General features: G+C 41.0%; 5 protein-coding genes across 7 annotated transcripts in view; 3 read left to right on the forward strand and 2 right to left on the reverse strand.

Annotated features, from left to right (window-relative positions):
* Positions 1 to 186: 186 nt before the first annotated feature.
* mpnd (MPN domain containing) lies at positions 187 to 7252 on the reverse strand. The gene is made up of 13 exons (XM_083970562.1): positions 7122 to 7252; positions 6346 to 6548; positions 5941 to 6162; positions 5181 to 5280; positions 4969 to 5047; positions 4779 to 4875; positions 4619 to 4691; positions 4455 to 4531; positions 2850 to 3018; positions 1791 to 1861; positions 1602 to 1691; positions 1402 to 1494; positions 187 to 1129 (listed from the first exon to the last, which is right to left on the reverse strand). The coding sequence occupies exons 1-13, from the start codon at positions 7123 to 7125 to the stop codon at positions 1043 to 1045; spliced, it is 1365 nt and encodes a 454-aa protein (XP_083826688.1). The 5' UTR covers positions 7126 to 7252; the 3' UTR covers positions 187 to 1042.
* Positions 7253 to 8397: 1145 nt separating this feature from the next.
* Positions 8398 to 11891, forward strand: armh1 (armadillo like helical domain containing 1; the record flags this gene model as incomplete). The annotated part of the gene is made up of 11 exons (XM_083970096.1): positions 8398 to 8603; positions 9063 to 9131; positions 9245 to 9411; positions 9523 to 9719; positions 10128 to 10212; positions 10313 to 10429; positions 10665 to 10737; positions 11041 to 11170; positions 11511 to 11588; positions 11681 to 11762; positions 11863 to 11891. 11 exons carry the CDS (start codon positions 8398 to 8400, stop codon positions 11889 to 11891), a joined length of 1233 nt encoding a protein of 410 aa, XP_083826222.1.
* A 427-nt stretch (positions 11892 to 12318) lies between these two features.
* Positions 12319 to 18582, forward strand: mutyh (mutY DNA glycosylase). The gene is made up of 15 exons (XM_083970561.1): positions 12319 to 12501; positions 13644 to 13774; positions 14300 to 14339; positions 14423 to 14496; positions 14591 to 14632; positions 14715 to 14786; positions 14938 to 15051; positions 15163 to 15260; positions 15816 to 15960; positions 16096 to 16183; positions 16260 to 16442; positions 16976 to 17121; positions 17229 to 17378; positions 17824 to 17874; positions 18001 to 18582. Exons 1-15 carry the CDS (start codon positions 12396 to 12398, stop codon positions 18124 to 18126), a joined length of 1566 nt encoding a protein of 521 aa, XP_083826687.1. The 5' UTR covers positions 12319 to 12395; the 3' UTR covers positions 18127 to 18582.
* A 506-nt stretch (positions 18583 to 19088) lies between these two features.
* elovl8b (ELOVL fatty acid elongase 8b) lies at positions 19089 to 22487 on the forward strand. Of its 3 annotated transcripts, none has more exons than XM_083970578.1 (8): positions 19089 to 19366; positions 19458 to 19515; positions 20079 to 20266; positions 20420 to 20500; positions 20593 to 20649; positions 20746 to 20860; positions 21553 to 21680; positions 21951 to 22487. In XM_083970578.1, the coding sequence occupies exons 2-8, from the start codon at positions 19458 to 19460 to the stop codon at positions 22113 to 22115; spliced, it is 792 nt and encodes a 263-aa protein (XP_083826704.1). In that variant the 5' UTR covers positions 19089 to 19366; the 3' UTR covers positions 22116 to 22487. The 3 variants fall into 3 exon arrangements, with proteins under 3 accessions (XP_083826704.1, XP_083826702.1, XP_083826703.1); XM_083970576.1 differs by having other exon boundaries at positions 19089 to 19344; XM_083970577.1 differs by having other exon boundaries at positions 19089 to 19338.
* Positions 22488 to 23903: 1416 nt separating this feature from the next.
* Positions 23904 to 24135, reverse strand: part of glis1b (GLIS family zinc finger 1b) — a gene marked incomplete at both ends in the record, with an annotated part of 68258 nt that continues 68026 nt past the window's right edge. Inside the window, one exon of the mRNA XM_083970097.1 lies at positions 23904 to 24040. Within this exon, the coding sequence (XP_083826223.1) occupies positions 23904 to 24040 (137 nt within the window). The remainder of the gene's footprint in view (positions 24041 to 24135) is intronic.

A 24135-nucleotide genomic window follows, 5' to 3' on the forward strand; every position in this document is an offset into this window, starting at 1 on the left:
ACTAACACCAAGGTCAAAGTATGACTGGAAAATGATAAAAACCACGAAATAACAAAGACAAAGCAGCAATATTCCTCACACAATAAAGGAAGAGACAGTTGTTTAAATAGTTCCAGTGTGTATATTGTAATGCTTTGTGGATCATCCAATCAGCAGGCTTAAGGCATACATCTTCATACATGTACATCACACAGTCCACAGTTAGTTATAAATACAGTACAGGTAAAGAGGAAGCAAATATGTGTCCTAACAACAGGACTCTTGTATTGTGTAACCTGATGGGGAGACAGTAGAGGGTCACATTCACAACACGGCTCACAGACACACGGGTTCATAAAAAAATTGTTTGGCAAAATGGATTTACTTGCACCACGTTTCAACCTTTCACTTTGACTTAAGGAACACAAACATTCACAAAACCTATTGCAGAGTAGTTTAAGTCAAACCAAGACACTGTTGTCTACATGTACTTTGTAGGCAACGTTCAGTTGTATGCAAAAAGCACTAATGTTTTCTTACGTTTTTTACGTTTTCTTTTCCAATCACTGCTCCTTGTTTAGTCTATGAAGGCAATTAAAACAACTTAACATTGTACATATCTGGCAAGACCTGCTCACACCACAGGATACTGGCACAGATAGGCACATAGGTCCAAGTGTAAAAGATAAAGAAGCCAGTTCTTACCTGGTCCATGAAACAGTTCAATTTAGTGTCATTGAAACAATATTTAACTTTAGCAAAACATTGGTTTTCAACACTAATTACTGTAGTTTCACATTGTATATTTCTCTAAATACAAGCTCCTGGGGTGACTAGTATCACAGATTTAGCACCTTCACCTCCTAGTAAGTCATTGAAGTGTGTCTCAACTCAGGACAAAGCTGTGTTAAATTAAGAAATGAGAGAATTCAAGGCAACTACATGTTGTTTTTTTCAAGCAGGTTTTTACATTGTACGTACGTCACACCGGAGCGGTGTTTGAAATGGATCAACTGGAGATGGAGGGCGGCCACATGCACACACACATGCAGAGCACATCCACTCAGAGCATGTTGCCCAGCTGACTGTAGACATGCTCCAGGATCTGAGAGTAGGCCTGGTCTTTGGGGGCGTGGCAGCTCAGAGAGCCCTGAGAAGTAAGAGCCGAGTTTAGTTTATTTATTTGTTTCATTCATTGAAAAAAGAAATTAAAAACAGTTTAACACAAAAAATAATGCAACTCCTGAATGAACGGGGGCAGAAAGACGCAAACTCATGTAGTCTAACCCTTTTACCCAGGAAATGCTTTTGCAAATTAAATAATGTAGAGGATGAACTGGTGAGGTAAGCTGCAGGGTCAAAGGACCCAAGACACATTATATCATGTTTTTGTGGTTTCAAGTCCTCCATAAGTCTTCCTACCTTGATCTTGTCCAACATGGTCGTGTCAGGGCACCAGCACTGGCCGAACTGGACGAGGTCGGGAGCTGCCCTGTAGTAGTCAACCAGCAGCATCTTTGGAGCAAACACAAATGGCATTCATAAAAAAACAGGAACACATACAGTATGCTGATATCTCTGTTGTATTTACATAAGTCTGATACTGCAGTCTCATCTCATACCATCTCATTAAGGACGTCACTGGTGAGGAAGTTGTCCTGTACGTAGGTGACCTCTACAGCCACTGGGATGCCGTAGTCATTTGGCCGTTGCTGCAGGAAGGCAGATGATACAGAGATTAAACACAAACTGAGAGATGACTACGTAAAAAAGATATGAAATCAGATCATTAGTTATTTCTGTGTCTTTACCTCAGGTGGTGGTACCACCCAGAATGGAGTTATTGTGGAAGCCACACCTTGATTACCATGGTAATATGGTCCTGTTAAAAAAAAAAGTATAAATACAACACACACAAAAAAAAGGTCAGAGTTACAGTAAAAGCTAAGTGATGTCAAACCTGCCTGATGATCAGAGAGCCAAGGTTTTACCCAGCCAACATGTTCATGGTCGTGATGTTGCCTTCAAATGCTATGGCAAATATTGTAAATAGAAGCTGTTTCTGATTTAGAGCAAATGTCCCTTTAAGGCCTGAGTAACTATTTGACTGCATTAGAGGGATGTTTAGAGGCAGCCAGATGTCTTTTAACTGCTCCACTAAAAAACACATAAAAATCACAATATTTTCCAGGATCTCCTTGACATCCATCCACCCAACAACTGTTTATACCACTCAACTTTGTGGGGTGGGGTTATTGTAATAGCTATGTGCTGCTATGCTTGCCTGTTTTAATATTGTTATGCTCTGTCCACATGTTTTCTTTGCAATTTTGCCTGGTTAAATAAGTTTGATGATGATGATGATCATTATGATCATGTATTGTAGATTGATGTTCTGTATTTCCTGCTTTATAATCTATACTGCAGGATACATAGCAATAACAGGACTTTGAGCACTGATGACTCAGACTTGGATTCTCACATTTATGTAGAAGCAAACTTTGTTTTGTGAGGTATAGTGCATGGCATAAAGATGATGAACATGCGTTCATTTAAACCCTCTTTGAAATAGTGACTTGTCATTTGGACCTCAGCTCTATGATTTTGCAGTGAAGCCTGTCCTGAAACTCAACTCTTCTTCGATGACTTTGGAATTGGATTCAAACACCAGGGTGGTGAGACTTGGCTCTCAGACACTTGACTACAACACTGGTATATAGCATTACTTAGCAGATACTATTTGATTCCTTGCATTTGATATATAAAGTGCCTCCTTTTCAACTGTTTTCTCAGATCCCTGTGGAAGATGCATTCGAAGAGAATTCCCTGCTCAGATCAACACTATGTATAGTATAAAGGCACACACTGACCGCAGATGATGCCCAGACAGGGCTGGAAGCCATTGTTGGAGCCTTGCAGCCTCAGCTGGTGGTCCATCTGGGAGTCGATGTCCTGCAGCGACGGCAGAGCCGGACCTCGGGGGTGACTGTGGTACCAGCCCACCAACGACAGCCCGCGCATGAACAGGTTCTGACAGATCTGGTGGAGACCAAACATGACAGGAGAGAGAACTGAGAAAAAATAGTAGACATACTTAATGCTTTTGTTTCATCTGAAGGTAATACATATATAAGCCAAGAGAGTGGTGACTATGGGCTGTGCAGCTGACAAAATACAGTTTTTTCTCAATTGCTAAGACACATTTCTTGAAACCTTCCATCCCTTTCTCTAAACTGTAAACACGAAACCCAATCTTCAAACAACATTCACCTCTGACTCTTCCTGCAAAACCAAACTATTGTCTCAAAACAGTTCAAACAGTGCTCAAAACCAAACATTGTTGTCAGATCAGACAAAGTCAACAAAATGAAAAACACCACTGAACAGTCACCACACACAACATAGAAAAAAGGAAAACACAATGATCAGATCATAAAACCGTAGAACTCATCTTTATGTTCATAATAGGAAAATGCATTTGCAAAACAAAACAAAAATCCTGTTTAGCACTTACAGTAAAAAACAAAAATATAAACAGGAATCACATAACAATTACAAAAGTGCATACAGCATGTACTGTACAATTATTCATCTACAGCACCATGTTGACCTGCTGGGTCAGGCCACAGGACTGCCTCTGCCTCTCTGAGTGTTTCTATCCATAGTGAAACTTCAACAACAAAGGCTCCTTGAACTGGCTTATATTGGTTTCTTCACATCATTAGCCACACGTGTGATCAATTTTGAGTTGCTGTGTTTAAGTTTAGACACCTGTGCTTTAATTGAGCTACCTGTGCTTACTATTATAAGTCCATCACAGTGCAAAATGTGCTTTAGTGGGTGAGAATATGTTTGCAAGTTGTGTCTAACTAGGTGCAAAGTGCTTAGGTTCTACCAAAAGGGTGACCAATTTGGTTCAGACAATAAGGTTTAATGTTTTAGCAATTGAGAAAAACTGTAATTTGTGATGATTTAGAAATGGATTCAGGGGCACAGTTTTGATGCATTTTTGTATTTCCTTTTCTGCAAACTAGTTTAGTTTTTAGTTATTTTTGATTAACATTCACATAATATCAGTGGGCAGACTCAAAGAGGAAGGAAATCATTTTATATTTCAGCTATTTTCAACATAAAACACTTAAAAATAATAAAATAAAATAAAAACTTTTAATTTGTGCTATTGCCAGAAATGAACTAGTATTACATTATTAGCATTCAACCCTCAAGGTTTGTACACTCAGCACTACAATCACTATTCTTATTTCCCTGTGATGGAAATTCAAGAGTTGGTTCTTTGGTTTCTGGCTTTTGGAAATAGAGATGCATGTTGACAGGTGCTCGCCGCCCGAGTGTCCCATGGTGCAGGATGAGCTCGTGAATTTTTAAAATGGGTGTCATTCACCTGCATGTTTTCTGAAGGCATGAATGCTGAATGCAGTGCAGACTTGTGATCCACTGTCCATGTGTTACTGTACCTCCTCCTCGACAGCAGAAGCAGCGTCTCTGTCTGCCAGCCTGGTCCGACAAGGGAAAGCCCTCAAGACGGTCAGCACTGAAACACAAGGGAAACGCACAGACGATGAAGACCGCCTCCATTCTGAACCACTAATGTAACATTTCGCTCCAAAGTCCCACTCACATTGTGTATTAGTATCCCACCGTCCTCCGAGGTATCCCACCACCTCACTGGTGGTCAGGTGACAGTGGAAGTCCTGTAAAGGACAAAGAGCAGTCATCTTGGTCTTTCTGAAATGCTCATCCGTGTTAATGATCTTGCTCTAGCTGTGACGGTTGCTCACCATTAGCAGCAGTACATTACTGGACACGGCTACATTGAAAGGCTGGAATCTGTTGATGGCTGAGAAGGCTGACAGCTCCACTAGTGTGTGTGGATCTCTGAGGATACAAATTAGAGTCTGATTCACCTCGTGCACCTCGACACAATGATCGCATGAAATTACACCGATCAGTCTGAATAATAGAGAGTACCTGGCAGCATCCCTGGTGCCCAAGGTGCAATATCTGACAGGAATTCTCTCTCTGTCGGTTCTTCGTGAAACCATCACATCTGTAACAGTGAAGAAAGTTTTCTGTTCAGCTTGAGGAAGAGAAGAGAAGAGAAGAGAAGAGAAGAGAAGAGAAGAGAAGAGAAGAGAAGAGAAGAGAAGAGAAGAGAAGAGAAGAGAAGACGGGGATCGTACCATGTAATCCAGGTTTGTTGTTCTTGTTCTTCTCATCTGCTTGAACAGCCGTCTTACCCTCCTCTTCATCCTCGTCATCATCCTCCTCACTCACCAGGCTCTGACATCACAAAAAATAAACATTTAACAAACAATGTAGATACAGTATAGAAAGACAAAAGAACAAGAGCAGGATATTTTTCTTCACTGGACATTTTCAAAGTATGGTATTTTCAAAGATGAAAGAAAACTAGGTCAAGAGGACAAAGGTTCAGGAGACGTGACTTCATTGTAAAGGGTTAGGGTTCAAAGGTTCAGATATCTTGACTTTTCTGTAATTGACTGCAGGCCGTGAGATTAAATCGTTTTCTTCCACTGTGAGCCAATAAATCTAAAAGTAGACATTATTTCCAAATGAACAAAGTAGTTATTTCCCTGTTTAATGATTTCATCAACCCTCTTTCAAAATCAGCTTGCTTTTTTTTTTGTTTCTCCTCAACTCTTCCCTTCTTCTCTTTGCATGTTGAAAGTCAGGCAGGACTGTAACCAACGTCTAGTTTCTGTATTGATCCATGATTAGTTATCTGATTGGCTGCTGTGCTACAAGGTCAGTGGGTTTCATCTTCATTCAGCACCACTGTCCTTCCCTTGGATCTGACTGATCTTTGTTTTGAGTTTCACTGGAGCCCCCATTGATCGAAAACTTGGGTCGTGATGTCTGACCTCTCAATTAATCGAACTAGATTTAGCTGTATATTGCTTCAGATGTTTCCTCTCTCACCAAGTCTGCGCTGGGTTGGTACTTGTGCAGCCAAGTGGTTTTGTACTGGACCAGCTTCTGACCCCGGTAGCGAACAGACGCCCAGCCACAGCCGGACTTCTTGGCCGGGTTGACCAGACGTTTGCAGTGAGTGGCCCAGGCACTGGGAGAGTTGAAGATCTGGCCCGTCTCCACCCATCGGATTTTCCCATCATTCAACAGGTCTCCGACAAAGTTCTTACCCTGAGGAGGAGAAAGAGAAAGATGGACGGTGCATGTGGGTTTACTCTGTTAAGGCAGCTGTCTGCTCTATTTCATTTCCTGTGTATCAGAGAGACACAAGCCTGGTGCGACCTCACACAATACGACACAACACTGACATAAATAATAAACAACAACACTCATACTGTCTACTCCTGTTATTACCAGGTAGTGGATGGCCAGCACTCCGTCCCCTGGCTCCACCAGGCCGTCCTTCAGCAGCACTCTAAGGGTGATCCCCCTCCGGGTCAGCAAGGAGCCCCGGCCAGAGCTGGACCGCAGGTCTGCCTCCTCCCCGCCGCTCAGCTCTTCCTCATCCTCCTCTCCGCCGTCCTCCACCACCTGTGGAGAGCTAGGTGGCTCCGAGCCTGAGGACACACACACACGTAGGTTCACACATTTAGGATCATCCATCATGTCTGCTGGGGGTGATAGGTGGGTGCACTGTTAATGCTGAAAAAAAAGAAAAAAGAAAGCCATCATTTCAAATCTTTTATGATGCACCAACTTGATGTTTTCTCCTGCCAGAGGTCATGTTAGTCAGAGAATTCAATATCAGCCAAAGCACCTGCACGCCACTTAAACATCTGTGTATTAAAGTTAAACCAGGAATAAAGCCAGTGTAAAAGTCCATTATTTTAATTATAATGACTTTTTGATGAAAGCTCCACTGTAATGGCAGCCAGCATCATTCATAACTGCTGCATGCTAAAAAATGATAGCAATCCCATCGTGGTGAAATGAATCTCATGGGGCCAAAATAGCCACAAGATAATCTAAATTGGCATTTCATTAATTACGGCTATAGCTATGCTTGGTTGGCCTTTGTTTCCACCTCCCATTAGGGCATGGCTCTCTCCCTCCACCAGAAAGAGGCCTACTCCTCCTCTGTTAATTTTTCCCCCAGAATTACAATTAAACCCCTCTTCCATTATTCTCACCCATGTCTCTGAAAGCGTCGGAGAGCGCCTTTAAATCCAACTCGGTCAAAAGCTGCTCCTTTTCGGGGGCACTTGAGGCTGTGCGGGGCTGAGCTACGGGCAGATTTCACAGATACACTTCGCCACACTAGCTCCGGCTATTATTCAAAAACATAAAATGAAGGCGTCTGTGGCTCTGCAGTGTAGTTTCCTTGTTGTGTTGCTTTAATGTCAGTTCCCCTCCCCTTTCTTTCTCCCTCTCCCCGTCCTTGTCACTCTCTCCCTGTGTTCTTATGAACGGGTTTTGTCTGGCCGTGCCATGCCGGTCTTATCTGTGCTCCCTTATTAGCCTTTAAAAAACACCACACAGCCATTGTTAAGGAGGGAGAATCGTGTGCGGTTGAGGAAAGATGCGTTCAATGTCCTTTAAAAAATGTAAACAATAGCGACAATTTTCCGGAAAAAAAAAATGAAGTGTCGCCAACCGCTATTTGGCATTTAGGCAGATTAAAAGTACATCCTGAAGATTACAGCGCACAAGTGTGTGAGAATCACTATCAAGTAGCCAAAGGTAGATGTCTATGATGTGTTTAAATACAACCTTGTCCCATTGTAGACTATGTTACACTGTGATTTTCTTCACTACACCGAGATGTTCCTTCTTTATCTCCGGAGAGAGGCACATGTACCGGGGAGTGGCCTGCGGGGGGCAGCAAACCCCGAGTCTGCTTCCTTTAACCGGGTCCAATTGCCCCCACCTGGTGGTAACACAGGATCATGCTCTCACGGGACTGGAGCAACTGTGTTGGTATGAACCATGAACGTATTCATGTATTTTTATGAACCCAAACACCTGTCACTACCATAGTCAGTACAGAGACCTAACTTACTGTACAATTGTGATGAACGCAACATTGTTTGTCAATTAAACAACATTTATTTACTGTTATAAAACCAATAATAAACAAAGTAAAAAATATTAATAGGCTACACTAGAAGACAAAGAAGATAAAGATCCAAAGCAAGATAGTTTTTAAAAAATATCTTAATTTTCCAACCTTTAAAAAAGGACTGATGGTGCTCCCACACAGAGCGGGAGACTGTAGATCGTTGCTAAGCAACCGTGTAAACTATGTGAAGGAGTAAATAAAGCCAGCGGAAAATGTACATCAACAGCAGCTGACATGGTACTGCAGGTATAACAGTTAGCTTTTTAACAAATAGTTTATGGAGCAGATATTTATTCACTGTAACTTGAGTTCGGCAAAGTTAAAGCAGCAGTAGCACAACAACAACAATGTCGACATCGGAGGCGCCAGCGAATCTCGGCAAAGTGCTCGGTTTTCTCCGGGAATGGGACCGAGGAGACAAGACGGTCCGCTGCCGCATGTTGAACACCTTTACCCGACAACACAGTGGGAAGAGCTGCTACGACCTGGAGTGTGAGTTTGCTCAGGTGCCCAGTCTCTTTCTGGCTCGACTCACCACCTGGATGAGACTCACGTATCCTTTATTCACCTGAGACTAGAGTCAGTGTCGTAGTCCACAGACCGTGCTGACACATTGTAAAAAAAACCAAAAAAAAAACCAGACTACTACAAAGATCCTATTATAGTGTTGTAAATGTATGACTAATGGGAATTATGGTTATTTGTAATGTTCCATTTATATCATCTACAAATTGTTGATATCACACAATGAAAGTATTTTGTCACGGATTTGTTCTCTTTGTTGTATTATAGTGGATAATATAGGCTAGTGTTAGATTTAAGTCTATAAATAAGACTTTTGACAAAAAGAAAAAGGGAATAGTGTGAATGGAATGGTCCACAGTAGACACTGGGGTATTATGAGTTTTGGAAGTTGGATGAAAGCTAAAATACATTTGTAAACAAAAAATATGTGTGCACTGCAGTTCATCTTCTGCACTGACTACTCTTCAGTCCTTCACTGAATATTCAGGTACATGTTTGGGACACTCTTGGGACTCCAGTTAAAAGCAATCAGAGTTTTCCTGTCTGCATCGGGCCAGTGAGTGAGATGAGATACTGCATCATAAACTATAAAATATTCCATCTGTGATCCAAAAGGCATTTTTGAGAGTTGCCACTTTAGTTTGCTGTGGGTTGTTTTGTTTTTGTCAGTGATCAGTACCTGATGGAGTTTCTGGAGGATGGAGGGGCTCTCACTCTCCTGGACATCTTGAGCCACACTCAGAGCAAAGAGGAGGACAAGGCAGAAGCCCTCCATCTTCTGCTCACTCTCTCCAATGCAGGACTGAAGTTCAAAGAGATTATCTGTGAAAGCCATGGTAAATTTACTTTATTCATACCATATCTTTGATATATGATTTGGATCATTGTAATTTGTGTAGCCGTCATATCAGCTATGACATGTCTGTCTTTTTAAAATTATTTTGCAGGTGTCAAAGTCATAGCAGAGCGCCTGGCTGAGTCAAACACAGAGGAAACCCAAGGGACGGCTCGGGCCCTGCTGGAGTCCCTGTACTTAGGAAATCCTAAATACCAAAATCAAATCTACAGAAGCCTCATCACCCTCATGGCTTGTAACTCTCCTAAAGCCCAGCAGCTGGTCCTGCACAGCTTACGCCATGTTCAGGTAATACTGTAAAAAAGAAAAGAGTGCATAAAGCAAATATAAGCTTGTACTTTGACTGACCGCTCATCCTTGCTCTTTCACACAGTGAGACTGTGGACACATTTTTTCAATGCATTAGCATCACAACCATGCAAGATGCAGAAACTTAACAGGTGTGTAGTTTAGATCAAAAGTGAGGGCTACAGTAAGTGGTGTGGTCATTTTCATGAGTGTACCAAAGCAATTAGCAATTAGTTAAAAAGAAGAAGACACTGCTTTTATGATACACAGAGGTGTCTAAATGATGTGGAGTTTAAACAAGTGGTTTTGAGAATTACAGTTCTATATACCATAAATATACCAAAATGACGGAGACTCTGGACATATAAGAAGATAAGAAGACCTACAAAATGTTATTCTCTCCCTTAGTCCAAAATGAAAACGGCCCATCACAGCATTGTAGAGCCACTGCTGAATATGCTCCAATCCCTGCACCTGGAGGTTCAGGATGAAGGTAAGCAGAGAATGCATTCACTGTAAATCCTTATGTTTGCTGTGGTCTCACTCTTTGACCTCACCTGTCGCTCCTCCATCTTTGTGTATCTGTCTGGCAGCTATAAATCTCATCTTAGACCTCAAGAGTTATGATGTGAGACCATTGCTGCTCAGTGGCCTGGTAGCTCTGCTGAAGCCTCTTACAGAAGAAGTAGATCCACATGAGATCACACAAGGTGACACTTTGATCTGGATGTTTGTTTTTTAGTTTAGTTGTTGTTGTTTTTAAGTGTAGCAGGTTCAAGATAATTCCTTCCAAAGCAAAACCATTACCTGTAGGAAATGTTACTGACATCTTGCCTAGGTTTTTCTTGATTTGTCAAACAGACAACACCAGATTCATTCATTAATGTCCATACATTTTGTGAGAGACCTAATTTGTGACATGTTTTTTGACATGTACAAACCCAGAGGCTGAGATTATCAAGATGACTGGATCACTCCCTGTGTTTGTGCAACAAGCTGCTGCAGCTAAAGCTATACGGTATGGTCATGATTAAAATGTCAGCAAACATGTTCATTTTGAACAGTGACATGTAAAAAAAAATCCTATTAGAATAAATAGCTTTTTATTATTTTATTACATTTTCTATTATTTTAAGTAGTTTATATTAATAGAAAGCCAAAAATTGTGTGTATATCCAAGTGCTATTGATTGTTTTATGTATATGAACACGTCAAAGAAAATGTTCTGTTATGACAGACACAAAGTTTTCTGATTCTGGTTCTGATTTTAGTTTTTGTCCTACAGTAGTGAGATATTTTTGGGATGTTCAATTTGTTAAAGGTTGCTGACTAAGGAAGATCAAGAGGTCTCTCGTGAGCTTGTCTGTCTTGGGGTGATCAAGCACCTCCTCTATGCTATGGGCAACAGAGAACACACTGATGCACAAATACAGGCCAGCCTGGCCTTGGAGGTACATACATGTTTACATCTACTGTGCACTGTTATAATTTCTACAAAGTCTGGTGTAGTAATTTTTGTTTTTAACTGTAATTACTTGTAATAAAATAGTGAGTTTGTAAAGCAGCAAACATCAAGATTTTTCATACAATTAAATACAGCTTACTAATTTATGTTCCAATAAAGCCCATTGTTCTCTTCTTTCATAAAATAAAACCAAATGTCTCACAGAATGTACAAACCACATCATTGTTCCTAAAGGGGAGGGGGAGCAGAAAACCTACACACATATTCACATACTGGATATTCATGCACGGTGGTAACCCTGGATATTTGTCATCTTTTCTTTCTAGCACTTTGTTCAGTCATTCCCCGTCATAGAGGAACGTGTGCAGAAAGTCATGGGCACTACATTGTTTACAGCCTTCATGGTATGTCTTAATTACTGACTGAATGACTACACAGTCAGTGTGAAAGCTGCTGCATTGAAGCACTAACAAATCCAGTCAACCTATTTCTACAGCAGCAAGCCGGGAGCTTGTACACAAATCTGGATGAAACACAAGCAGAAATCCTGCTCACCAACAATGTGGACATAACTGAAGGTAATGACTGCAGAGAGTTTAACTGGAGAGTGTTCAAAGTTTCTGACTTTTTAAGCTCAGTTTTCTGACTTTTCTTTTCTTGTCAACACTTGATCAACAGTTTGGGATGGACAGAAGTACGAAGGATGAGAAGAGGAACACTTAAACAATTATAATCATGAAGACAAATACAAATGTCCAATACTTTCCGTAAATGTTTGTGCTTGTGTGTCAAAGTCTCTTTGCTGCCTGCTATTATGGAATCATGAAAAAAAAGTTATTCATTTGAATAACTTCATAAAAACACATTACTTTACTTTTGTCCAGATTCAATAACATATTAAAAAATGTGCTGAGACCCGTGGTTTTGATATATCAGAAGAAGAAACCTTTTCAATATACGGTATACTAGTGTTTAAAATGATTAGCAGTAGTAATTGTTGCGAAATCATTCATTTTGCAACAAAAACACAGCCATTTAAGTAACTTTCACTTTGACCCGCCCACCGGAAATTACATTTTTCCTACGTCATCTGTTTCCCTGCAGCCGATTGGACGAGCAGCGGCTGTTCCCGTCCTGAACGTGGCGGGAGTCGAAGTGAATCCGTGAAGTAAACAAGAAATCAAATAAGTGTGTTCATACGGTGTGTGGTCATGAGCAGGTTACGTTCAGCGATGCGCAAAGGCAAAAGAGCCGCACTGGAAATGGTTGAAACTCCTAAACCACAGCGCAAGAGGACAAAGACAACAGTGAAGGAAGGTATAGCTGCCATGTTCCTGTTACTTCACGTGTGTTACCTAAGAGACAAACACTGGGTTTGTCCACATGAAAATCAACCAGCACATTGTTTGTATGTTGTCTCTGCAAACATCCCGTGACTTGCATGAGATTGTTGTTGTTAGTGAGGAGTTGGCTACTACAGTCTCATCCAATAGCCAGACCTCTACAATGTGGGTGCATGTTTCACATTCCTTTTACAGACTGAACTAGTATTACGGGGGGGAAAACCTTACAGCATCTTAAAATTAGGCCATTATCTCCCTAGCTATGGTTAACCCTAACCCTTGTGATATAGATTTACTGCCTCCCTGTGATTTACAGAATATAATGTATAGGCTATAATATGTTATAAATATAATAAATCACAGTAAACCACAAATGATGGGCATAAACAAGTTATTAATAAATTGAAAACAATGTAAAGACGTTGTGGACTGAATAAAACCACACAGTGCTTCTTAGGGGATCACGTAGTGCTTTTCCAGCTATCTAGGGAGATTTAGGGTTTAAGCTTTAGAGGCCATTTAAAACACCTTATTAAAGCTGTTGTTAAACTCAATAACTGACCCTGAATCATGTGTTACATCCATAGACTGTAAAAAAAAAAAAAAAAGGTTACATCATACTTACAAGTTACATGTCTACATATGATAATGTAAGAGTTAAATTTCCATGTACCAAAAAACTTGGATGATGGTTTAATTTTGATGTAAGTTTTACAATTTTCTCTCTAAAGTCTCTTCAAAAGAAGACAGGATGCTTTATTCAATTAGTATTTATTCTTACTTTTACATCAATACATAATGCATGTTTTTTTTTCTTTCTTGGCAATGATTGATGAATATTTCCATAGAGAACGTCTGTTTTATAGTTTTTCGATTTTTGAACTGTATACACTGCAGTCTGGTCTGAGTTTGTGTAAATATTTTGGCATGATAATTCATTAATTCCTAAACTGTTACATACAAGACAGTTCCAGTAATGGCTATTTGTTACCTTGTCTATTCTCTTATACTTCTTCCTCTCAGCAGCATATGGTAAAACATAACCATCCTGGGATATTTGATAAATATTTCAATACTTGAGCATTAGTGTAATTGACAGTATTTTTGCTCTTTTAGAGGAAACCACGGATACTGCCTCACCATCCACATATCACACTTTCTCTGATCCTGCTGATGTTGTGCAGCTGCGCTCTCAGCTCCTCAAGTGGTACGACCAAGAGAAGAGGGAGCTGCCATGGAGGACTCTGGTAAATAGAAATATTAGTTTTGATAATCTTCTTAGAGACCAATATCGGAACCACATTAGCTGATGCCGTGACATTCTTCCTAGGGTTCCCAATGCAATTAAAGCCAAGACTTACATTATGTTGACATACAGTATGTGCCTGTATACATATTTAGATACACACACTCATATGCACATCCCATACATCCCAATGTGCTACAGATCAATGTAACACACACACTTACGCACATGAATGTCCATGTCACTGCATTATACATGACACTTGCAGGGATGATTTTACCAAATTGTCTTTTCTTATTTGGTTTCAGCAGAAATTCTTACATCAACGTATCATGTGATGAGTATGATTGATGAAATGCATATTCATCATTCAAGGCGAAATCTCAAATGCCCTAATACTGCAAAAGATGTATGTTGATGTTGCTCGTATGAAGTTGTATTTCTCTTTGAATAAACGCATTAGGCAGCACATAAACAATTACCATGAAGTAATGAAACTGAGTGGCTCTCTGTGTTGCTCTGACAGGCTGTGACAGAACCAGACCTTGACATCAGGACGTACGCAGGTACAAAAACGTTTCCTTGTCAGGATTTGATGTGTTTTACTGCTGCTGAGCCATTTCTCAGCCCAGTTTCCTCTTTGTCTCAGTGTGGGTTTCAGAGATCATGCTTCAACAGACTCAAGTTGCGACAGTAAAAGACTACTACAACAAATGGATGAAGGTAGTTGCCTCTGACATATTAAGTACTTTGGATTCCCTGTGACTTATAAAATCTCTGTGTGTAATTTGGACTCTCATTCTTCTTGTTGTTCCAGCGGTGGCCCACTGTGCAGGATCTCTCATCTGCTACACTTGAGGTGATTTTAAAGGCAGCTGTGGAAACTATGGTGGTGATGTCATTGTTTTCCATTTGGTTTATTTAACTTTATTTATTTGTAGGAGGTGAACCAGATGTGGGCGGGGCTCGGGTACTATTCCCGGGGGAAAAGGCTACATGAAGGAGCTAAAAAGGTTTGTGGTGCACTTTGTAACATTTGTTAATTTGTACCATGCACCTTTGTGTCACCCTGAGACCTTCACTGTTTTTCCTCACTGCACCAGAAGCTTTGTTTTATTATTGGTGTGGTCATTGTGTGATAATCATGTGACTGTTTTCTTTAAGGTCGTGACAGAGCTGAAGGGTCAGATGCCTCGGACAGTCGACAGCCTGCTGAAACAGTTACCTGGTGTCGGACGCTACACTGCTGCAGCTATAGGCTCAATAGCACTGGGACAGGTTGGTCATCACACTCACTCACTCACACTCCTTTATACGCCTTGTGCATGTTTTCAAGAGACAGATTAAAATGTCATAACCACGATGACAGACCTCACACCTGTTGCCTAGGTTACCGGAGCTGTGGATGGCAACGTGATTCGCGTGCTGTGTCGTCTCAGGGCCATCGGAGCTGACAGCACGAGTCCTGCAGTGACGGAGGCACTGTGGTGAGTTACAACTCCAAACTAATATCCTCGATGCCAGTTCTTACTCTGACATCTCTGAATGTTTCTGTGATGTTGTTTGTTTCTCCTTTTAGGGGTTTGACGTTGTTGGTTTGGTGCTTCTATAAATTCACACACACCTCTCCGCTGGTCAATTATACTGTCTGCTATAAACAAACTTTCACCAGCACTGCTCTGTTCAGAATCAGTTTCTCACTGGCAGCTTTGTTTTTCCTCTACACAGGATGTTTCCTGCATGTTGCGTCTCAGAGGATCCAGGCAACTGTTGTTCAGTATTCCTGGAGCTCAGATTTTGTTTTTTGGAAGACAGTGAAGGAAACTCTGTTTTAATGATTGATGAATATTCCCTAAAAGCATTTAATCTTTTTTTTATATGATCATGGATTAAAAAAAAAAAAAAAGGAAATATTCCATACCTCTGTTCTGTCAGTTCATGCCATTGAAGTAGTTTTGAAGCTTCATTTAACAATGTGATATATTGGTGAGGTAAATATGGTCTGATTCTAGCTGTTAATGTTTTTCCTCCTTGTATTTCAGGGGTCTAGCCAACACACTGGTGGACCCAGAGAGACCTGGGGACTTTAACCAGGCTATGATGGAGCTGGGGGCACGAGTCTGCTCCCCTAAAGCACCAGTGTGCAGCCAGTGTCCTGTACAGTCCCACTGCCACTCCTATCGCAAGGTAAAGACTATCTCAAGTGCTATCTATTGCTGATAAGAAGTTGTTATGGTTTGTGCTTTGCTCTGTATTGTCAACACAAAAGAAGTCATGTAAGACATCACAGCATGGATAATTCCACAACGTGTAAATGTGCAGGTTCATGTCAAGCAAGAACAAAACTCCAGGAAGCTTTTGTCGAAGCCGGAGAAGAAAACCTCATCGCTGCCTGATATAGAAGACTGTGGTGAGTTCTCTCCCTCCTTCAGACCTTCATGTTGTCATGATATTACATCATTTCTGACTTTCCTCCTCTCCCTCAGTGACCAATGGGTCTTGTCCGTTGTGTCCCTCGGAGCCCTGGGACGATGAGTTGGGCGTTCAGAACTTCCCCAGAAAGCCGGCGAAGAAGCCGCCGCGGGTGGAGCGAACTCTGACCTGCGTGGTGACCAGACCCGGAGCGGAGGGAGAGGGCGAGTACCTGCTCACTCAGAGGCCCAACAAAGGTCAGTGTGTTCGTGTCGGTCAAGAGTGTGCTGTAAGGTGAATGAGTTTATGACCTGATAATAAGACACCATTGGTGTATTTCAACATTTTATCAGGGATTTTCTTTTTTACATGACAGATCTTTGCGGTCAAAGGTTGTGGTGACCTCACAAAATCATATTTCTGGCAATAATAAGACAAAGAGTTCATACTCTTATAATGACACAGTGTAACACATGCCTGATGACAGTTTATATCCAAATGGTCGAATGTCAACTCACTGTGACATCATAAAGTAATAACAAAACAAAAAAAAACAAACACAGAAATGTGACTTAAAAAAACAAAAACAACAAAAACACAGAATCAAACCCAGGCTGCTGTGCTGAGCCACCGTGGTGCCCCTATTGATTTGATACCAGTAAATGAAAAAAACAAGACTTGTTTTTTTCATTTACTGGTGTTATAATTACATTGAATAACCAATTAAACAGCACAATCTGTTAAATGAACAGCTTTTTGTGTGTTTAACGAGTGCTTGTGTGTGTGTCAGGTTTGTTGGCAGGCTTGTGGGAGTTTCCATGTCTCCTGCTGGAACCGGAGAACTCTGAGATGAAACAGAAGAGGGCGCTGTGTGCAGCGATCAGCAGGGTACTGGGATCTCCTCTGAGCGAGAGCCGCTGCCAGTACGTGGGAGAGGTGAGCAGCAGCAGCAGCAGCAGCACACTTTTCTATTTAACCATGCTAATGAAGTCATTTTATGTAGAAAGTGTGACAGCCCTGTGATGGAGCACTGCTGTTTGCAGGTGGTTCACATCTTCTCCCACATCCACCAGACGTATGTGGTTCACAGCGTGCGTCTGAAGGACAGTGACACACAGGCGCAGACTGAGAACGCACAGTGGCTCAGCAGATCTGCCCTGCAGGAAGCTGCTGTGTCCACGGGAGTGAAAAAGGTTTGTGTTTTGTTTGCACAGTTGTGTGTGTGTGTGTGTGTTGAATCCCTGCTGTGTAATTGAGGTTGGCTGCACCTGAGTTGAACTTGATTTGTCCCAAACAGAAAAAATGGTTTTGCAACAGCAGTACACTTACTGTCTGTTCCTCCGGTGTATACAGACGTGTCAGGGGGCAAGAGAGATGAATTGAAATGAAAATTAAAGTTATTTTACAGCCATTACAAAGCAGCAACAGGTGTGTGACATGTAATGTGTGATGTGTGTAGTTTTCTTCTTGTATTACAGGATTTTAGTGATTTTTAAGTTCAAATTCTCTGGTATTTGGCGTTGCGTCATACATGAATCACAGTTAGTTGTTGAGTTTGTTACGGACAGCCAGAAAGAAAAGCAACAAGTGAGTGAAAGTCCACGTGTTAATGGGATCGATATATCAACTCTCCTGCAGATTGTGAAGCTTCATGACTCTGTGGACAGTCAAGGAGAACAAACCTCCAAGGTAACCACCCGTAGACCCTTTATGCGTCCCACAGTATAAACCATCACAAATATCCACCATCTTCTATAACCCTGTGAACAGAAGAACAGATTGCATGTGTCACTTGTCTCTGTTTGTATGATTTAGGATGGAAAGAAGCAAAAAAACAAGAAACCGCAGACCTCAAAAAACCCCAAACTGGGAGCAGCTAACAGTGGAGGCAGACAGCTGTCACTCAGCTCCTTCTTCAAGGCAGTGAAAGAGGAATCTTGAAGGAGAAGTGTGTGTGTGTGTAAATCAAAGTCCTGCCTGGGGCCGCTCCACGCACACAAACTCCCCTGTGTTCTTTTGGTGCTATGATCCCATCACTGGAAATTAAATGTAAAATACCATCAAATTATTTTTAAAAGATCCCCTTTTTAAATTGTCATAAACATAGACTGACTGCTCATTTGATATATTTTTGTAGGGGAATATGTATCAGAGGTCTACATTGATTGACCTTGTTGCAGAAAATGTTTTTACCACTATATTTGATCATTTTGTGGACTTTTACAGTATACATCATGATACTGTGTTACCTGACTGACTTCATATTACAGCTGCATGTAAGATGATTGTGTTTCCACAATAAACATTATAACTGTGGGAGGGAAAGCTGTTTAATTTGAATAACAGCGTAGTTCAGAGCAAGACTCGAGACTAACACCAAGCTTAGCCAGCTTCTAATCAAAACAGATTTTTATTATCCATGTTTATATATTTTTTTGTAGTATGAATGTATAAAATAAATCCTATTTCATTTTAAAATGACAATCTTGTTATTAAAAAGAAAAGAAAAAAGGTCTCCTCTTGTTTTTGTGCATGGTCAGGTTTTTATGACCATAATGGTCTACACAGATTGATTTGAGTCTTTTATGTTGGTCTGTGTCTGATTTTGTATTTCGTTTTCTTCTCTGGCGTTCGGTACATGAGTCTTTTTATGGTTGTGTTTGTGGGGATGCCACCTGGATGGGGGGTGGGGGGCGGTGGTGATCAGGTTTTTATATCAAGAAAATTAAAGTAGTAAATAGTAATAGTAGTAAATGTACAAACATCTGTACTTCTGTGCTTAAAAACTAAAAAAAAGACACGATGATAAATAAAAGTAGGTTACCATTATTTGGGAGGGGAACAGCGCCCTCTACTGACCCACACAAAAAAATATGCACAAACCCGGGGCTTCGGGCGAAGAAAGAACAGGAAGTGGCTCAAATCTGCCTGTTCTTTTCCTTCACTGCACTGACAGTGAAGACTCCTTCAGGTGGAAGAAGAAAACTCCACATTGTGTCTGTTTGTGTCTGATCGCTTTCAGTCCGTCTTCAGTCCCCGCTGCCAGGAGGAGGATCTGGATGCGACCAAAGTGCAGGACGTTGCTGCAACTTGAACTTTAGTCCAGCAGCTCCACACAGACTCCAGAGGTCTGCAGGCTGCGTTGTCTCTGAGGTTGTAGTGCTCAAAGATTGTTTGCACGGTCAGAAGATGTGAATGAGGTTTTGTCTGTAGTTGCTTCAGATTTCAGACTGTTTTCCTCTTTTAATCAGTGCATTATTTTATCTTTTCAGATGGCTTCAGTGTGGGAAAGTGTCCTGTCTGTGCACCAGAGGATAGTGGACAATGGAGGTGTGGTGATCATTCTTTTTTTTTTTTTCATTTAAATGTACTTTTCTGCAACATAGCAGTGACGATGATGTCCCCAGTCTGTAGCACGTGTGTGTGTGTGTGTGCGCGTGTGTGGGAGTTGGGAGCTGCAGATGTGCATGTCTTCACAGTGACTGCTTTGTGGCTTGTCCCATGGTTTGCCACCACCACGCCACTTTTCAAGCCCCATTATCTTGTTACAGTCATTTGTGCCGTGGGTGCATGTGAGTGGGTGGGACACAGACCCACACTCATGACAAGCCCTTCAACTGTCAGTAGAAAACTGTGCTTTTTCAACTGCATTTTTGAATATATTTTTCCAGCTTTATAAAAAAAAAGAAAAAAAAAGAGTTGAACTGGAACAAGACAAACGTGCAGACAAAAACAAAAACAGTTCTTGAATCACTGGTGAAAGTTTTTTTGAGGAAATCAAAGCATCTTGTAAAAATCCAAATCCTTGCTCCAGCATGTATCCCTTTACTTGACTTATTCATGTATGACTAAAGCCTGAAAGTCCCTGACACAGAGCTCTTGTTATGTTGCAGACAAGAGGACTGACCCATGGCTGCTGGTCTACTCCCCCGTCCCCGTGTCACTCATCTTTCTGGTTTACCTCTGTGTGGTCTGGGTTGGGCCTCGCCTGATGAAACACAGGGAACCCGTTGACCTCAAAGTCGTTTTGATTGTTTACAACTTCGCCATGGTTGGCCTGTCTGCCTACATGTTCCACGAGGTGCATGAGTGCTGCCTTTTGTTGTTGTGTAACAAGTAAACCAAATCAACCCTGAGCATGAACATGACCTTAAAATATTGTCTTTTGTGTGTTATAAGTAGTAATGTTGCATGTGCACCAATTCCTGAAATTGTTGTTTTTTTGTAATTGTAGTTCCTGGTCACATCATGGCTCTCCAACTACAGCCTGCTCTGTCAGCCTGTAGATTACAGCACCAACCCGCTGGCAGTAAGGGTAAGCAATGCATTTCTCTCACATAAGACAAAGACAAAATGACAGTTACCTTAACTGCATTGATAATAATAATGTAAAACTCTGACATCCAGATGGCCAGAGTCTGCTGGTGGTTTTTCTTCTCCAAGGTCATAGAGCTCTCTGACACGGTAAATATTTATTGAAACACTTTCCGTATCTGTACAATTCAGTCAGCTGAATGAGAATACAGAGTTACAACTGTGTTCCTCTGTGTCTGTGAGCAGCTCTTCTTCATCCTGAGGAAGAAGAACAGTCAGCTGACCTTCCTTCACGTCTACCACCACGGCACCATGATCTTCAACTGGTGGGCCGGGGTCAAGTATGTGGCCGGAGGACAGTGTAAGTCCATTGCAGGAGTAATTGCACGAAAAAGCTTTTTTAATCGCATCGATATATTTAAAGTCAGATGATGTTCTCTTTTTTGTTGTCTTCAATAATCCACATGAAAACAAAACAAAAACGTCAGCAGGAACCATGTGAGAGGTTATTTGTAATGTGTAATGTGAATGTCAGTGATATGCTATACAGTACTTACTACTTACTGTATAGTTTTGAGGTACATGAAAACAATGATTAATCTGAACAGTGTGGGATTGGTTCTTTTACATGTTATACTTTACATACAATTTACTAAGGACTTTTACTTGTAGTTGGGCATTTTTCTGTTGTATTATTGGTATTTTAATTTTGTTAAACCCCTCAAAACCTTTGGAGCCACAGAAACTTGTATCACTCTTGCAATACTAGAGTTGAAGGAAACTGGACTTCTTTTCAGCCCTTGAAGATGTTTCAACTTTCACCTGAAAGGCTTCTTCAGTTCATTTTGGAAAGAAGTTCAGTTGCCGTCAACTGTAGCACTTAATGACCACCATGACCTAATGTTGAAGACCTGCACAGACACCTATAACTATGCTTTGTCTATTTTTGATGGGTTTACTTAGGTTTTGATATAAAGATTGATTTAACAGATTCTTGATAAGTTTTTTTATTTTATTTTTATCAATATTTTTTGCTCTCTTCATATCCTGCAGCGTTCTTCATCGGCCTGGTCAACACCTTCGTGCACATAGTGATGTACTCTTACTACGCCCTGGCTGCGATCGGCCCTCACATGCAGAAGTACCTGTGGTGGAAACGATACCTCACGTCTCTGCAGCTGGTGAGTAGCTGCTGCCCGGTGGGACACAAACTGTCCATTTAGTGTATTTAGGGAGTGCACCACATGCAAAAACATATACTTTTCTGAGTCAGGGCTTCTCTGTGACATTCACATTTGACCTTTATCAAAAAAAAATGCAGCTCCTGCTATTTGGAAATTGCAGTTGGCCACATTCGGTTGGAGATTTCAATTAAATTGCGATTCATTCTGCAGCCTAATTGGAAATGAACACAAATCTGATGTGATCTTTGTATTGTGCTGCCTCTCCAGGTGCAGTTTGTGATGTTCCTTGTGCACACGGGCTACAACCTGTTCACAGAGTGTGACTTCCCGGACTACATGAACATGGTGGTGTTTGGTTACTGCGTCACCCTCATCATCCTCTTCAGTAACTTCTATTATCAGAGCTACCTCAGCAAGAAGAAGCAGAAATAAGACAGTGGCGAGGCGAAGACACACAATTGAACACACTGAGGCTTTAATGAGAGGAGCTGAGGCGAGAGTGTGACAAAGGGTTTTGGGTTGTTTTTTTTTGCACAGTGAGTCAAGTGTCCTGTGTCTGCAGTACTCACCAGTGTCCACTAGAGGGCACAACATGTCCACAGTGTGAAGACTTTTCTTAAGGTCCTCATGATCCGTTTGTTCTACGGTCGAACTTGGACGTTGTATATTTTGCAGACATGTACAACTATTTTGAACCACCTCAGTCCTCTCTGCATTATTTTTAATGTAAAAATGACAAACGTGATTGCTGTAAACAAACTGTACATTTTATACATACAATAATAAAGTAGGTTGGTCTCTCTGCATTATTGCAGAATTCAATTCATCAGCCCAAACCCTCCTCAGTAAATAAATCCAAAAGCAAAGAAAAACAAAAACACTTAACCACAAAATACAGAAAAGCTAACATTTTTTTTCCCACTGCTAAAACAACACAGCAAAATGATATATACTTTTCTACACTTCAGTCTAAAGTAGAGTGAAAGATGTAGATTAGAGAGGAAAAACACAAGAGGAGGGAGGTTTCAGTTCAAGTCCATTCAGAAGTTTTGTAGTGACTGAAATTTAAGATGAATAAACTGCATGTGTTACCTCAATGTGATTGTACGGTGAGCCTGAGTCTGAGCACCGGGTCAGATTCTCTGTACGTGATGATTCTTGGTCATTAAATGTGACTCTGGATCAAAGAGGGAAAGCTAATGTCTCCTATGGACATCAATGGGAAGACGCTTTAAAAAGTCATAATTCTTCATAAAAAAATTTTTTTAAAACGGACTTGTGTCATTTCCTCATTTAAGATGAACTTTTTTTTCAGTTTATCAATTTACCCAAAACTGACAGGTGTCAAAATTATTAAAAGGACCCTGCAGCAATTCAGCGTTGTCCTTTCTTTACATTAAGGGACTTGCAAGAGACAGATTAAAAATAGAACAGACAAAACTGATCCAGTGAAGGTTGAGATCTTCTGACTTACAAAAAAAAGGATCCCACAATTCTCACTGCAAACCTGCAGCATCTTTAGGAAGAGGGTAAATACCAACATATTTCAAAGTAAATTCTCCAAGCTCATAACAGAGGATTTCTGTTATAAATCTGTATCAAGCCCAATCCTAAATACTGGTAACCCCAATGACATCATGGTGATGATGTCATCAGGGTTATTTTCCTCTGCGTTTAGAGAGCTTCCCTCACAAGCACAGATGTGTTTTACAGACTGTTAACTGCTTTCTCCTCAGGACAAGTGCACTGATGGTAATGTGTAGAATCAGTGGAGTTCCTTAAATGTTTATTTTCTTGAAATCTTCCTTAAATCTTTGCTTATTTACTTATGAATTACTGGATGGTTTTACATCTGAAAACAATCCACTTGTGACCTGGAAAAATCCCTTTTTTGGTTTAACTGCTGATATATCTTTTTTTCTCTTTCTTTTTCTTTTTTTTTTGAGTGTACACAAGCCGTAAGGGTTTGGATTCAAACTTGACCATCCAGATAGTGTAAGGTAAGTCCGTATGTTTTTATCCTCTTGGTTTTCATCCATCTGACACCAGGGTTGGGCAGAAGAGTCTATAAATAATGGCGGTTTTGGTGCGTGACCTTTATTATGCTGACGAAAAAATACAAAATGAACAAGAGACTAAGCGATCCTGGAGATGCATGTGGAGGGAGTTAGACTGTGGAGTGAGTGGGTGTGGTGAAGCGTGCTCCGCTCTAGTGCTGCTCTACGTCTCTGTGTAGACGGAGGACATGTGGCTCAGGCTGCGGTCGAAGCTGCCCACCTGGAAGAAAATGCTCTCCTCTGGGCTGGAAGAGAACTGGCACCCTGCGTTTCCTTGCAGCTCCTGAGTCAAGCCGAAGCCTGGAATAGACATCATAAGTGCACTTAGTTTAATATTTTTGATGATCTTTTATGATCTTTATGAATCCGGCACACAGGCCCGAGATAAAAACGTC

This window comes from Trachurus trachurus, assembly GCF_905171665.1.
Source record: "Trachurus trachurus genome assembly, chromosome: 4".
In the NCBI taxonomy this organism is placed as follows: domain Eukaryota; kingdom Metazoa; phylum Chordata; class Actinopteri; order Carangiformes; family Carangidae; genus Trachurus; species Trachurus trachurus.

What these genes read in the sequence shown, in the direction of transcription:
- mpnd (XM_083970562.1), bottom strand. An exon ending in ACCAACCCAGCGCAGACTTG is followed by an intron (nt 5,281 to 5,940) that starts GTGAGAGAGGAA and finishes TTGTGATGTCAG; the next exon opens with AGCCTGGTGAGTGAGGAGGA. An exon ending in GGGTGGTACCACCACCTGAG is followed by an intron (nt 1,692 to 1,790) that starts GTAAAGACACAG and finishes GCCTTCCTGCAG; the next exon opens with CAACGGCCAAATGACTACGG.
- mutyh (XM_083970561.1), top strand. Translation starts at nt 12,396, where the DNA reads ATGAGCAGGTTACGTTCAGCGATGCGCAAAGGCAAAAGAGCCGCACTG. An exon ending in GCAGTGACGGAGGCACTGTG is followed by an intron (nt 15,261 to 15,815) that starts GTGAGTTACAAC and finishes CTTGTATTTCAG; the next exon opens with GGGTCTAGCCAACACACTGG. An exon ending in AAGGAGAACAAACCTCCAAG is followed by an intron (nt 17,875 to 18,000) that starts GTAACCACCCGT and finishes TGTATGATTTAG; the next exon opens with GATGGAAAGAAGCAAAAAAA.
- elovl8b (XM_083970578.1), top strand. Translation starts at nt 19,458, where the DNA reads ATGGCTTCAGTGTGGGAAAGTGTCCTGTCTGTGCACCAGAGGATAGTG. An exon ending in GAGGATAGTGGACAATGGAG is followed by an intron (nt 19,516 to 20,078) that starts GTGTGGTGATCA and finishes GTTATGTTGCAG; the next exon opens with ACAAGAGGACTGACCCATGG. An exon ending in TCATAGAGCTCTCTGACACG is followed by an intron (nt 20,650 to 20,745) that starts GTAAATATTTAT and finishes GTCTGTGAGCAG; the next exon opens with CTCTTCTTCATCCTGAGGAA.